The sequence below is a fragment of the Lampris incognitus genome, chromosome 16, assembly GCF_029633865.1.
Source record: "Lampris incognitus isolate fLamInc1 chromosome 16, fLamInc1.hap2, whole genome shotgun sequence".
In the NCBI taxonomy this organism is placed as follows: domain Eukaryota; kingdom Metazoa; phylum Chordata; class Actinopteri; order Lampriformes; family Lampridae; genus Lampris; species Lampris incognitus.
Genome location: NC_079226.1, coordinates 22,775,660 through 22,791,658, shown reverse-complemented (window position 1 = coordinate 22,791,658; position 15,999 = coordinate 22,775,660). Strand labels below are relative to the sequence as shown.

The window sequence follows — 15,999 nt, the reverse complement described above, 5'->3', positions numbered from 1 at the left end:
CGGCCTAGCCCTAAGCATGTTGTGCAATTTCTACTGAGAAGGCAGGGAAAAGGAGGGTTGGATGACAGAATGAGAGAGAGAGTGTGTGTGTGTGTGTGGGGGGGGGGGGATGCAGACAGACAAAGATAGGACCACAAGGTGGAGCTTAATGAGAGAGGACTTATGAGGGAGAGAGGGAATAGAGGGAGAGAAAGATACACTGACTTAAAATGAAAGTGTGAGAAAATGACGTAACAGAGGAAGTTGGGGGGGTGAAATAGAAAAAGCAGAGAAGAGTAGGCAGCCACTTGTACTACACAGTAGGTGAGAGTAGTAAATAGCAGAAAACTGACTTGTTTTGATACGAATGGTCTGATTTCAACTTCATTCGTTCCAAAGGACCGTCTCAAAATGAATGCCCATGGCAGAAATGCAAAATACACACGAGTGACTTGTGAGTTTAATGCACGAGGGAAGGTAAATATGAATTATCAGGGATCTCAAAAGATAATAACCAATTCTTTTGCTCTTTAAGATGCTATCGAAATTGAACATGATTACTTGATGTGTCCTCTCTCATTAAGATCAACCTTGGGGCGCCCAGGTAGGGTGGCGGTCTATTCTGTTGCCTACCAACATGGAGATCGCCGGTTCGAATCCCCGTGTTACCTCCGGCTTGGTCAGGTGTCCCGACTGACACAATTGGCCGTGTCTGCGGGTGGGAAGCTGGATGTGGGTATGTGTCCTGGTCACTGCACTAGCGCCTCCTCTGGTCAGTCAGGGTGCCTGTTCAGGGGGGAGGGGGAACTTGGGGGAATAGTGTGATCCTCCCGCGCGCTACGTCCCCCTGGCGAAACTTCTCACCGTCAGGTAAAAAGAAGCAGCTGGCGACTCCATATGTATCGGAGGAGACGTGGTAGTCTGCAACCCTCCCCGGATCGGCAGAGGGGGTGGAGCAGTGACCGGGGCAGCTCGGAAGAGTGGGGTAATTAGCTGGATACATCCATCTATCCATTCATTGTCCAAGCCGCTTATCCCAATCGGGTTTGCGGGATGCTGGAGCCTATCCCAGCAGTCATTGAGCGGCAGGTGGGGAGACACCCTGTACAGGCCGCCAGTTCGTCACAGGACTCACACTCTCACACACACACACACACACACACACACACACACACACACACACACACACACACACACACACACTTTAGTACGGCTGATTCACCTGACCTACATGTCTTCGGACTGTGAGAAAAAACCAGAGCACCTAGAGGAAACCCACACAGACACAGGGAGAACATGCAAAATCCATACAGAGGAAGCCCTGGGATGACCCCCCAAGGTTGGACAACCCCAGGTTTCAAACCCAGGACCTTTGTGCTGAGGCTACCAGACTAACCACTGCACCACCGGGCTGACTGGCCGGATACAATTGGGCAATTGGGGAGAAAGGGGGGGATTAAAAAAAAAAAAAGCTTGTGGTACAATCTTGGCCTGCACCACCTGCACCACACACCACACACACACACTCTCACCAAGTTAAATCTCATCATATCGTGGCAATAACCACTTTTTTTTTTAACAAAAACCCCCAAAGCCAGTGGGTTCATTGACCTCTGTGCCTGCAAAGACGAACGTGTCACTGTGCCCTGCCTTGCTTTTCCCCCTCCACCCTCCTAACCTTTAAACAGGCTATAAACTGAACAGGTGCTGTTCGGAAACCGTGCACACAGGACTTTATCAACGAACATGTCACCATGCCCCCATCACTCACTAGCTGGCCGTCGGCCTCGAAAAACCTTCATTACACTTGTATTGGATGAACTGAAACCCTAAAAGCAGAGCCTGGTTTCCAGCAGCGCTGTTCCAAGCCATGCCAGCTTAGCTCGGGCAACAGCGAATCAAAGAACACAGCCAAAAAATTCAGTGTTAAGAATTAGGAATTAAGGCTGCTATCGTTTAAGACCGGCAATATGTGAGATGACAAACCATTTGATTTGATTTTCGACGGTTCTCCTGTTGAAACATATTGCTGAATGGCTAAAGAATGCTACCTTTAACAGGTCTGTGTTATTCTGGTACCGAGATATGACTCCATCCTCTCTGAGAGCATCTGCTCCTGTGATGAGTTTTTTTGCAGGGCTATATTTAGCCTGTTTTGCCCAGGAGGAAACAGCCATTGTTTATACCTATCCTCATATCCTTGAAACCTTGAAGATAAACATATATGATTTAATTATAACATCATTTATGTAATAAATAAATAATACTCATAAATAACTAAATAATTAAAAATACAAGTGTGTTTGTCTGCATACATATGCGTGTGTGTGTGTGTGCGTGTGTGTGTGTGTGTGCGTGCATGTGTCTTGATGAGCCATGGTCCCAGATGGAAAGCTGGGGGGGCAGTATCCTTGCCGTCATGAGCCAGACCTTCCCTGCTCTCAAAACAACGTAAACAAGAATACCAAAAAACACAGCAACAACAATGAAATAGCACAAGAACCCACTGAGCCGATAACCACAGGGTGCAAATCTAGCACGGTCAATGCTCTGGTTGTTGACGGACTCTTGGGTTGTCGAATAGAGACTCTGTTATATGGGGTGAGCGTTCGCTTCCCCTCTCAGATTTCAGCATCGCATGAAGTAATCTTTGTGACGACGCCATAGTCCATCACTCGTAGGTAGATGCCAAGGAGGCAAACAACAAGCTGTAAAATGTATTTTGTAGGGGTGAATCCATTCTGGTATCGGATATTGGGCTGATACCAGGCTAAAATGGAGTATCGGTATTGGAGATTCTATCTCAGATGAAAATCCAACACCAAGAGCCACGAGTAAATAAAAGCAAAATGGCTTGATTTATTTCATTTTTGACATTTCTTCAATAGCAAAAGAAAAAACTGATTATATCTCAATCATTTTGCCCATTGACACCAAACTAATGGTCTAAGGCTGCACTGTTCAGCAAAAGCAATGGATCAGATCGATACTCAGTATCGGCCGACACGATCATAAGTGGCAGTGAAAAAGTGATACGGGTGCATCCCTGGTGTTTTGCGTTTCATTTCATTTGCATTCACGTCTTACTTGTGCATGTGCTCCAGGCCGGCAAACACCATGACGCTGTAGGACAGACTGCTCTGCACCAGGAAATGGAGGGCGTACCTGTGGAGGGAAAGACATGGTAGGCTAACATTGCAATACTCGAGTGTTCCCTGTGCATAACCATCCTCTGCACGGCCAGCCGTAGAAAAGCAGCCATTCATGTGGTCATCCTTTGCAAACCATCAGCAGGGCAGATGGTTAGGGGGTGGGGGTGAGAGGTGGGCTGCAGATCAGGATAATCCAGTTGATTGACATCTATGCAACTACTTGGGCCTTCTATTTAGCCTTTTATTTATTTTATTTTTTTTGCTTGTTGCTTAAATATTAGCTGAAATTTTAGACTTGTTATCTTGTCAACCTGGTAATAATTTACTTCCAAGGAACCCCCCCCCCCACTAATTGGTTCAGGTCTCTTTTTACCCATATCCAAACGGCCCCCCCCCCACACACACACGTCAAATTAAACAAATAATTATGATATACTTGCTCCCTGCCTTAATTGTTGTGGACTCCTTTAATAAGTTAGATTTTCATCAAAACCAACTTTCATAATTATATGTGGTCTTACACAAGTACATTGTAGTTACAACCATATATATTTTTTAACAGTCTGAATAATTGAAATGAAAGTAAGACATACTAGGTATTTATAGCCACTGTGTGCAGCCATTTGTTGGCCTGCAAAAATATGAAATTTGAAAATTTTTCTCTTTTTGTAAAATTTGGGTCACTTTTAGGAAAAGTCTTCATATTTCAGGCTAATATTCAAAGTGTTTTTTTTGTTTGTTTTTTTTTTTTTTTTTGCTGTTAAACTTAAAAACGGGTCAGTTTTGACCCAAACAGTTTGCGAGCGTTGAGAAAACACTCTTTCTGTACATCAGTCCCCATTTGCTGGGTCTCCTGGACCCTAAGCCCCCTCTCACTGATCCTGCCATGTCATGGGAAAGAGGGAGGGCCAGCATTATGAAACCCCATCTGCATTGTCTGCCATATGTCAGAGCTTGATAACCAGAAATGTGTCATCTCCACTCCCAGAGCACAGCAGGACATGAGAACATTCTAGTCACTTCCTGCACCTCAAGCCCTGTGATTCCTCAAATAAAATCCTGACAGAAAGTGTGCACTCAATGCTCTGTGTCTGCATCTGTTGTATCCTCGAGCCATGTCGTGATCAAATGGCTGACTTTCAGAGAGGCTGCCTCCTAACCCTGACACACACACACGCACGCACGCACGCACGCACGCACGCACGCACGCACGCACGCACGCACGCACGCACGCACGCACACACACACACACACACACACACACACACACACACACACACACACACACACACACACACACACACACAAAGCCCCATTCCCATCAGCAGTAACAGCAGCTTCCATATGGACCTTTGAAGGGCGCTGTGTGTAATGCTCTCAACATCATGCCCTTCAGGACGGGGAGCGATGCCACACTGTGTTAGCAGCAAGCCTGCAAAGGGCACCGATGGGGAGGGCAAGGTCAGCAGGGTTTGGGACAGAACAGGGGAGCATAGGGCAGGTGAGGTGACTGAACGACGTGGCAGGTAAAGTATTAATATTAATAATGCAGTGAAGAAGAGAACGAGGTTTAGGGAGACAAACAGAGAAAGTGAGGAAGACAGAGATGGACGGGGAAAGAGAGATGAAAAGACAGACAGGAAGCACAGCAGACACAACAGATGTGATGAGGATGTCTTGTACATGAAGGATACCCTACCTTCTGAACCATTGGACCCTGGCAAGATTCATTCAAAACCTCAAAACTGTTTTCATATTTGGAAGACCTAAAATAACCACATTCACTCCTCCACTCTACCGGAAGTAATTTCTACTCATCACCTCATATGGTTTTCTCAGAACACAGAAATAAACATCCATGTAGACTTATGACTTGGTTCAGGATGGAGCTTAAAATAAACCAACCTTCTGCAGCATTTGTTAGGCAGCTCCCTGCAGGCTGCAGCCTGGTGCCCTCTAAGACACAATGAGAACTGTGTGTTTTCCTCTATGTGTGTGTATGTGTTTGTGCACGCGTGCAAACAAGCAAATATGGTTTTGCATTACACACGTCTGCATGGCACTGAATGACAGATGAATTTATTTGATTTCCAGCAACCGCTAGTTTCAAAAGTTGTCAAATTTCCTTTCCTCTCTTTTGTTTGGAGTCACTGAATATTAATGCGACATTATAAGGCACCTTATATTACACTGTACATCTCAAATTTAACTGATGAGATCATTTTTACTCCCGTTAGTGATGTATAATTTAGAGAGCAGTGTGTGTAGTCTGAAAGAGTCTGCCAGGAGCACCCAGCCAAAACGGAATAAATACCAAACGCTCACTCTGTGAAGCGCCTCTGCTCCAAGTATTTATATGGGCTCGTACTGTATTAATTACAGTGGTAAATAAAACTCACTGGCAGTTGTTTGAGGACATAAAGTTCGCATTTTCCCTGTGTAGTGCAATTAAAGAAAGAGGCTTCCACCGTGACTTGATGAAATGGAGGGCATAAGCAGCACTTCTGGGAAAGGAGAATGGATTTGCTTCTGACTGATGAGTACCATCAAGTCCATCTTGAGAAGGATGACTAATGAAAACAGTGCCACTCGTTTCAGCAGCAGCCGACACAATCCCCATGTTACGCTCTGCTTGGCAACATCTAAGCTTGTAGCCGAAGCATTCGTATGACACACCACGCTTAGTGGCGGCCTGTCTGAGAGGTGATCAGATAAAACCTTATCTGACCACCACCTTCTTAACATTTTTCCACTAGCAAGCCAGCTAACTTTTCCTTCTCCTCCATCTCTATATGCACACAGAAATGTGTGCCGAACCACGCAAAACCACAATCACACACACACACACAAAGCAAGGCACTTTGGGGGGCACTCAGCCAGAGGTGAAACAGGTTGTCTATTACAAAACAATTGCTTTCTAACAGGGTCTCAATTACCCCTCAATCAGTGTGTTTATCTTGGCAAGGATAGGGTGGGTTGAAGAGGGGGGTGATAGGGTGAAGGAGTTGAAGAGGGCGTTATCGTGTTAGATGAGCTGAGGTAAGAAAATGGCAAATGGTTGGATATGCTCAGGAGGAAGAATAATGCAGAGAGAGCAAGCGTAGCACAGAGTAAGAAATAAATCACCTCTGATAAATCTGCCGTTTACGTATTCATCACATGTCACACATAAAAATATCGTGGATAAAGCAATAAGGCCGACTAATTTGTTTCCGTTGTCTCACTTGCTGATGTAACATGTATTCCAAGTGCAGTTAGATATAGCAGGACTAGTAGACGTCACAAAGCACCTCACTTTTCAGGCATAATGACATATATCAAAGGGAATCGATGGAAGGGGGAGTGTCCAGGAAACAGCTGTACAGGGCTGAGCCACTCAATGAACAAGAAAGAGACTCACCAGCCGAAGCAGAACAGAGCCAGGTAGAAGCCCAGCAGCGTGGCCACCACATGTCTGATGAAGGGACTGGTCTTACTGGGGTGGAGGTAGAGCCGAAACCACAGCGCCGTCAGCAGGGCAAAGAGCTGGCACACCACAAAGTTCACCTGCGGAGAAGGGAAGGCAGGAACGGCGTCGGTCATGCGATGTTGCGAGGAAACTCAAGAGAATTAGCTGCTGTTTACTGGTTCACATGACCCTACATGGAGACAGGGTAACTACTGGGGCGACGCTACAGAGGGAGAGACAGAGACAGAGGGAGAGCATCACAGTGCTCTCTCTCTCGCTCTCTCTCCATCTCTCTCCACAGTGTTGATAATGAAGAACACAATAACCCAATTAAGTTACGGATGGAAGACTAAGTATACTGTAGAAATAGTCAAAGATATACAGAAGGTACTGCCAAACAGTTCATCAAATGTATATTTACACTAAGACAAACTCTGCTCAGTTGTGCGATCCTTAGTGGTCACTTAACCCTTGATTGACCTGCATATAACTCCTTTTTGGCTATCTTTCTTGTGGGAAATTGTTATATCATACCATTTTCATTTTATGTAAATAGAAAAAAAATGCACTGATTAGTCTTTTCATTGCATAACCACCTGCGACCCAGCAATTCATTCAATTCACCGTCTGTAGTGTGACACACACTGACAGCGAAGTGTGTAGGATTCTGTGACTGTAAAGGGAACCATGGAGGATGCAGTCAGCCTTGAGAGGCAGCCATGTGACATGGTTGTGGCTGATCCAAATCCCTGAATTGGCGAAGTAACCCTGGGCAGGGCAAGTTAATAACTCTCCTTGACCCCAACTGCTCTGACTGAGATATTTAGTGGCCAGCAACAGAGGACTACGATGATTAATTTAGTCTTTCTTAAAGGTAGAGTGGGCAGTCCTCTCGGTGACAGCTGAAGAGTAGACACAGAATGAAAAGCTGTGGTGAGATTTAAACCCAGGTCAGTCGGGACAAACATGTTGATCCAGAACTCAAGTCTGGTGGTAGCTTGCAGCACCAAGGCGTACATATGCTACCTGAATGCGAAGTAAAGCGCTGCTAATAATAAGCCTTGGAGACAGGGTAATAGTACTTTGAGGTACTGTACTACTACCACTACTACTTTCAGCTGCTCCCGTTAGGGGTTGCTACAGTGGGTCATCCGTTCTCATCTCTTCCTGTCCTCTGCATCTTCCTCTGTGCCATGATTCTTTAAAACCAAGCAACACAAGTCTCTTGGTATTTCCTAGCCTTGTAGTCGAAACCACGCCAAATCAAATCAATTTTATTTGTGTAGCCCAATATCACAAATTACAAATTTGCCTCAGTGGGCTTAACAGCAACACAACATCCTGTCTTTAGACCCTCTCATCGGATAAGGAACAACTCCCTAAAAAAAAAAAAACTTTAACAGGGAGAAAAAAATAGGACGAAAACTCAGGGAGAGCAACAGAGGAGGGATCTCTCTCCCAAGACGGACAACGTGCAATAGATGTTGTGTTTACGCAATTTACACAATCCAACAATGAAAGAGGATAACAGAATTATAATGGACTTATAAAATTTATGAAGAATATGATGCGCAGGATGCCAAGCAGTGTCCAGACGCCATCGGAACAGTCCAGGACCCAAGCCACGCGACCAGCATCGCCATGTAAAAAAAAAAAATTATATGGATTTATAAAAATAAAATGTGATGAGGAGAGTGGCAGGAAGTGTCCAAGTGGCGCTGCCTGCCACTCTCCTCCTCTTAGACCAAGACTAGTCGAGTCCAAGATCAAAGCATACAGAGTCCAAGTCAAGTCCAAGACTTTAAGGTGGCGAGTCCATCTCAACACCAATCTGGCCAAAATGTACATAAAGACTGACATCAGAATGGTGCGGTCCAATCAAACACCATTACACTAACTGTAGTTGAATACCATCGTAGTAAATGTCAAAGTTTCACCACACTATTTTTAATTAGGTTTTTCTTTTGCCAAGGAAACAATATTTTAGATTCCAATCATCTGGAGACATATATCAATAACAATAATAATAATAATAATGATAATAATAAAAAAGAAAAAGATTAGATGGCACTTTATTGAGCTTGTGGGGGAAAGTTTGACATCTATTTAAAAAAAATTTTTTAAAAAGTCTTGTACTCAACCAGTCTTGAAAAATTACCAGGAGTCCACACTGTCCAAAACGGAGTCAAGTCTGAGTCACGCCGTGAAGCCCGACAAAAGACTGAGACCTTCAAAACGCAGACTAGACACCGAGTTCATACTTGAGTATTTCCTCAAACCAGAGAGACCCTGAAGTCTTCCAAAATCCACCGTACCTCATCTGTCAAAGCAGGCACTGACTCAGAAGCCTCACCACGAGGCTGAACAGAAGGACTTCAATGAGTCAGTGAGTCTGGACACACCTTAACCTGAAAAAACCATGAAAACCTTTCCATCGGTCATTAACTCACAGATTGCAAAACTGCAAAGTTGATAAGTTACAGTGACCAGTCAGCCTTATCTACAGTATCAGGGACTCAAGTGTTTGACTTAGACCAATTCACATCCACGCGATTCCTAAAATCAATGCTACACATTGCAATACTGTCATGCAATGATCATTTCCTTTTTCTTCTTCATTTCTCAGAAAGTATTTTTCTATATGTGTAGCATTTAGAGAAAACACGTTCAGTTGGACAGGTCCCAGAATAGCTGGAGGACAGCAGTTGCAGGAGATGTTGTTTCATGCCCTAATGTGACTGGAGCGAGGGGATAAGGGGGATTTATTCCCCGGCTAAAGAGACGGTTAACTGGGCCTGTTGGGAGCCCAGTGGGAAACGATGGTTAGGATAGTTCACCATTTCACTACCAATACTGTGTCGCCTCACCTCTCAGGCCATATAGTGCGGGTTAAAACGGAGTGGCTTGTGCGGTATATCCTATCTGCCTGAGAGGATTAATGTGTGGGAGGAATTGCACTATATTGTCCTGACGATCATTTACCAGGGGTCACTCTCATGACCCCTGGTAAATGAGCAGCCTCCACAAATACAGCTCATCCTCTAGTCTAGAAAGAGCGCAGTTATCTCAGTTTATACAAACACAAACACACACACACACATACACACACACACAGGAAACTCTTCTGAAAACACAATATACATGGTGTATGTTGTGGATTTATGTGTATGTATTCAGCCCATAAGCGGAGATGATTCAGAGATGATGCCCCCTTTCAGTACCCTGTGCTTGGGCTATTCATCCCTCCGAACATTAAACAGATGGCCATGCGCGCACACACATAGGCACATGCACGCGCACACACGCACACACACACTTAAAAATTGCCACTCCTTTTAGCGTTCAGTTTCTTACCCCTTCATTCCTCTTTGCCTTTTCACATTTTTCTGTGTGAAGGCTAACACGCTAACACACTAACACACACACACACACACACACACACCCGAACACAAAAATTGCAACTCCAAAATAAGCAGAGTAGCATTCCTGCATAATGAAATCACAACTGCGATGGTTGTTTTCTACCTTCTTTTTTTTTTCATTTAAGAAGGTATCAAATGATCATTTATTATTTATTTTATCATTGAACTTTTGTTAAAGACAGACATCGGCTTGAAGAGAGGGAGCCCTCTCATGGAGGAGGAGGCGGGGCAGAGCCAGCTGCAGAGTATGCACCAGAGTTCAAACATGTGCATGGCAGATTTATTTATACGTTTAACAGCATTGATGTAAGGTGTGAAATAAACACTCACCTATTAAGACCGTTACCATTACTTGCTTAAATGATGCCGTGCTGAGTGACGTTTGTCAGAAGACATATTGCCCTGTCAGTGTATATAGGCCATGTAAATGGATCTGTCTAGAGATGAGTGAAAAGCTAGAGAAAAGCCTGCATGTTTAATATGAGAGAGAGAGAGAGAGAGAGAGAGAGAGAGAGAGAGAGAGAGAGAGATGCAAGGACAAATAGATCCATGTTGGCCCTTCAGTCTGCAAGGCCAACAGATGTGGTGACAGCTAGACCTGCTGTTCCTTATCATCTGCATTATTAGCCTGGGTGAAGCATATCGGATAATATTTACAGTAAACGTTCATCCCTCCGATTCTCCAGCTACCCAGCTACAGTGTGCACACATGAAAAGGTAAACCAAATCAGTTCTCTCTCTCTCTCTCTCTCTCTCTCCTCCTCTCTCTCTCTCTCTCTCTCTCTCTCTCTCTCTCTCTCTCTCTCTCTCTCTCTCTCTCCTCTCTCTCTCTCTCTCTCTCTCTCTCTCTCTCTCTCTCTCTCTCTCTCTCTCTCTCTCTCTCTCTCTCTCTCTCTCTCTCTCTCTCTCTCTCTCTCTCTCTCTCTCTCTCTCTCTCTCTCTCTCTCTCTCTCTCTCTCTCTCTCTCTCTCTCTCACACACACACACACACACACACACACACACAAAACACTGAGCTTCCGCAACAGGCCAATGGCGTCTTGTGATTCTATCATTTGGGGTGGTGCCCTGTAAGGGATGAGCTCACTAAGGATGAAAAAGTTATCGAATACGTAAATATGTACAGTAGCAGACGCAAGGCAGAACGACTGGCTGCAACTGGAAGACATTTTATTTTAACAGAGAAGTCGTGAAAAATTAAAAGCCAACGAATTGTGTTCGTGAGCAATTTACTACCGTGTGCAAAAAAAGCCTCAGTATGTCAATGACAAGTGGATGCTGTTCCCTTTGTTTTTTGCCCCCCCCCCCCCACAAACAAAGAAACCCGTCTTCTAGTGCAAACAGTCATTTATGCAAATGATGTGGTTTTGATACTGTTTCTACCCATTTTTCGGTGCAGCACTGTTGTGTCAAAACCAGACTGAGGAATAACTGCAAACTGTCATCTCTACTTCCGGATCTAGAGCTAAAAATAAAAACAACACATGATGGCGTGATAGAAGGAACAAAACCCAACAAATAGACCCACCTCCGTTTCTTGCAAGTCCCCACTTCAAATAGTGCTTACGTTACCCCATGGCATTGGAAGTCATTTCACGCTTTGATCGCTGTGAGCTGCTCAACAATTGGAGGAACCTCTGCTGGCTGAATGACTGACTGACTGCCTGCTTTTCCAACTGGCTGACATCCCACAGTCACTATCATCATTGATTAATTGAACAGACAAAAACAGAAGAGTAGTTCTCGCCGCTCTGATGAAGCGGCGAGAACTACGGCATGAGTCAAAGCAATCTCGTACCCGATGTTTTGGACATTACACTTGACATTGGGTCACTCTTCACACTTCGGCTTTTGTTTTCTCCGACACGCGCCAGGTGTCAAGAGTGGAAAATATCTCAGGTGTTCAGAGTTGGCTCCTGGAAATGGACTGGTTCCCTGAGTCTCCTGTTTGTTGGCTAGACACACAGCACATCTACACTGAAATACACGTGGTACAGGTTGTGCGATGTGATGAAGTCTCTGGCACAGAGGTGAGCGGAGCTTTACTTCCTGTTGTTTCCGGGAAACCGCTCCCAAATCAAGCCTATCTGCCTTATTCCACACTCAGTGTGAACAGCTCAGTAACTTGTGTAGGAGGAGAATCAGGGATAGTGTTGCCTGCGTGTGTGTGTGTGTGTGTGTGTGTGTGTGTGTGTGTGTGTGTGTGTGTGTGTGTGTGTGTGTGTGTGTGTGTGTGCTTAAAAAAAAACAAACAAAAGGTTTTTTTGTTTTGTTTAACCGTAACTACGATCAAGGTGTTTTCTCTGAAAGGCCTCCTGGGATTTACGTGCTTGCTATAAAGTCTGAGTGGCAAGAGCTTGAAGGCAGCCCCTCCCTGGATATTGCATATTGGTGTTGTACGAAAGGAATTTCATGTGGCTGCCTGGAAGGGCGTGATAGAGGAACTGTATTGTTCAAGTCAGCAGCTAGCAGAGGTTTTTGCAGAAGGAGCACAGTATTTGACCCTGTGGTTCACAGCTGACTGTTGCGTCATCTATTGTCGACTGAGCAATCTGTTCATTGCAAATTGTGTCCTCTGATGATTTTTAACTTGACAAGAGAATAACGTCACTGGCAATCTCCATTTTATAATCAGGCATGAAAATTTGTCGCATTTGTTTTAAATAGAATAGAATAGAATAAGACAGCTAGACCTGCTAATCCCTGGGCACAGTGGCTCAGTGGTTAGCACTGTTGCCTCACAGCAAGAAGGTCCTGGGTTCGGACCCCAGGCTGCCCCAGGTCCTTTCTGTGTGGAGTTTGCATGTTCTCCCCGTGTCTGCGTTAGTTTCTTCCGGGTGCTCCGGTTTCCTCCCACCATCAAAAAAAAAAAAGACATGCATGTTAGGGTTAATACTCCTGTCTGTGTCCCTGATCAAGGCAATAGGAAAAAGAACTGGAGTTGGTCCCCGGGTGCTGCAGCTGCCCACTGCTCCTATACAATAGGATGAGATAAATGCAGAAGATAAATTCATTGTAAGAATACAATGACAAAATAAAGTGGCTTTCTCTTTCTCACCCCTGCCTGGAGCTGTGCCCAAAGAAGTAACACCAAGAACGGTCTGACAGGATGTGGAAGCGGGGCAGGCTAAGCTAACTGCTAGACCATGCAGACCGGCAGTTCTGATAACACCAAGAGCGGTCTGGCGGCGGCCTCGCCTAGCCTTGACTGTATTTTTAGTGTCGTCATGTGGAGTGCAGGGAGATGTGTTGAAGGTGTCTGGCTGGGAGAGCTAGCGTTGGATCGGCTGAGGGAGCTTGGTCTGCTACATCCTGTTGGCTCAAGGACTACAGCCCCGACCAGAGTTGCACCCAAAGAGCAAACACCAAGGGCGGTCCAACAGGATGCAGAAGTCGGGGAGGCTAAGCTAACTGCTAGCCCATGCAGACCAGCAGTTCTGACAGTCATCCTGGCTGGCGTTCGTTCTACTGGACAGTGATTTTTATTTTATCTTTTTAAGTTTAGATATGTGTTAGTTCGGAGATATGTGTTCTTGTAGTTCTTGGATATGTTTTTGTCTTTGTGTTGCACTGCTGTGGGCTGGAGGAAACAATGTTTCGTTTCATTTCATGCTTGCAAGTGCATGAAATGGAATGAAATGACAAATGTGTTGCTGATTCTGATGCTCTTTTCTATGATAGCATAGAATACTAGAATAAAGCTTTAGATCCATGATGCAGGCATGTTGCTACATGAATGAAAAAAGACCTATAGGCAAAATGGCAGTCCTCCACAGAACAGTTTGAACTCTCCTATCCTGATCTCACAAACACACCCCATGTATTTTGACGTCTTCTGGGAAAGATTCACTCTGCTGATGTTGAAACGAAATATGGAGTCAGTAATTTTGAAGTAGATCTTCCATATGTCCAACTCTGTGCAGCTCAAACTCTCAAGTAGACAGACTGTACGTCTCATTGCTCTCAAAGGCAACTGGAAGACAGAGTTAACAATGCTGACTATTCATGTGACCGGAGAAGAGGAATGCAAAACCAACACCCGTCTTTCTTCCCAAACAAGATCTCTCCCAACAAAGTCTTCCCCCAGCAAAAAAAACAAACAATAAGCCCCCCCCCCAATATTCCAATAAACCAGCCATAACTGCTGATCAATTTAGCTTATCCATTTTTTCAAAGAGCTTCTTCTGGCAGCAACAAGATGCGTGGAAATCCTTCTGCCTGACTGTGAAATAGCCTGTGGTTGTCCTCAACTTTGGCTTGTAATTGGATCTGTTGATTATTGGTTGCCTTATCACAGATCTCAGCTAGCCCTGAAGCTGACATCTCACTGACTGAGCAGTGGAAAGAAAATGTAGCTTATTAATGAAGTGAGAGGCATTTCTAATGAGTGACTGATGCTCTTACTATTTATTTTGTGTGGCTTTAAATAGTGAAATAGTATAACTGGAACACACACAGATGGAAAAACATACCATACGTAGGCACTTACACACATACAATCACAACTGCATATAATAATCCACATGTGAGCTCATGTTTAAAAGGAGAAAAACTCAATACGCGTACAGTGTTTGCATTTCTGAATTACAGATATTCACCAATGACGCCAATTTAACCCTGTGTTCTCTGCTGTCTCATTCATTGACCTGGGCTGGGCAGAGAAATTACTTCCCTGTTTCCATCCCACTCTGTAGTCATAGTACTGTGGAAACATGGGCCTTCTTATCTTCTCCTAATGACTCAAGCATACCTGAGCAGATTGCCATAACATCTTCCAGGATATGAAGATTAAATATCAGTGTATACATACTTTATCTCTACGAAGTCTTAACAAACATCCACCTCCACGTGCACACACACACTTTGAGCACCTTTGCACCACTTGGTCCTCTCAGGAGTCGGGGATTTAATTGCATTACAGTGAGTGATTCGATTTATTCAAGACCTCTGTACTGAACTCAAAGTAACATTCAGGGGTCTTGGCATGTCTTTCAGTGATAGATCTGTGTAGATCTCCATCCCTCCTGCCCTATGGTGTCAACTTGACGGTCCATCCGCAAGGATCGATGGAATTCAATGTTTCCCCACTTCGGTACACACAGTAAACTGTACAATCCCAGCGGTAAAGTATCAAATGATGGGTGGAATACACAAGCATTATCATAAAGGCTTTCAAACAAAACCAAATTGATGGGAACAGTGGCTTGTTCTGATAGGACAGATTAGATCTGGGTAGTACTGCCTGCAACTTAAGTGAATCACGTCTGAAGGTCTCTTTAATGTATGTGAATTACCTCAACAGCGGCAATAAATTTAGCCCACATGTCAAAAAATTGCAGTTAACAAGCTTGATGATATTCGTCTCATAATTGGGGAAATTTTACAACTCAGGCTAATTGACTCCACTTTATTCTGACCACAGTTCTTGACCTAAAACTGGTTGAAATGAAGTGGAAAATTCCTTCAGGCTGATTAAAAAGAGATGCAAGAAATGTGGCAACCATTAGTTGGCAAGCCTCATCAGTTCACAATTTCATTTCCAGTAAGTTCTGGATAACTTAAAAGAGAGGAGTTGATAGCTCTGATGTTCAAATGATTTGTAAAGACCCGACTAAATGTGTTTTCCTACCATCTGCTCTTGCGATAGTTATATTGAATAAACATTTAGCCATGGACAAGTTCTTGTGCCAGACTGCATTGTTTTCTTCATCCATAATGGATGAATCTCCTCCTTTATTGATTCGCTGTGAAGTCAACCTTTCCCAGGGGGTATGGCACCGCACAGCCTATTGTTTGAGAACGTGAAGCATAACATATCTCCTTTGCTGAACTGGTTTGCAGAAGATTTAGCGGGAGCAACCGTTTTCAATAGAAACGAGTAGTTCCCTCGAAGACACTGAAATTACTAAAACACTGACTATAACGTGGGACAGTTAGACCCTAGTCGTTTAAATACCGATTCCTAATCCGACAGTTATATTTTCCTGCAGTGCACACA

General features: G+C 44.3%; 1 protein-coding gene across 1 annotated transcript in view; it reads right to left on the bottom strand.

The window, feature by feature from the left end:
* The window catches only part of mboat2a (membrane bound O-acyltransferase domain containing 2a), a 61,915-nt gene that overhangs the window by 25,171 nt on the left and 20,745 nt on the right, over nt 1–15,999 (bottom strand). The window contains exons 2-3 of the mRNA XM_056295623.1: nt 6,532–6,677; nt 3,067–3,144 (exon numbers count right to left, since the gene is read on the bottom strand). Coding sequence (XP_056151598.1) covers nt 3,067–3,144; nt 6,532–6,677 — 224 coding nt within the window. The remainder of the gene's footprint in view (nt 1–3,066; nt 3,145–6,531; nt 6,678–15,999) is intronic.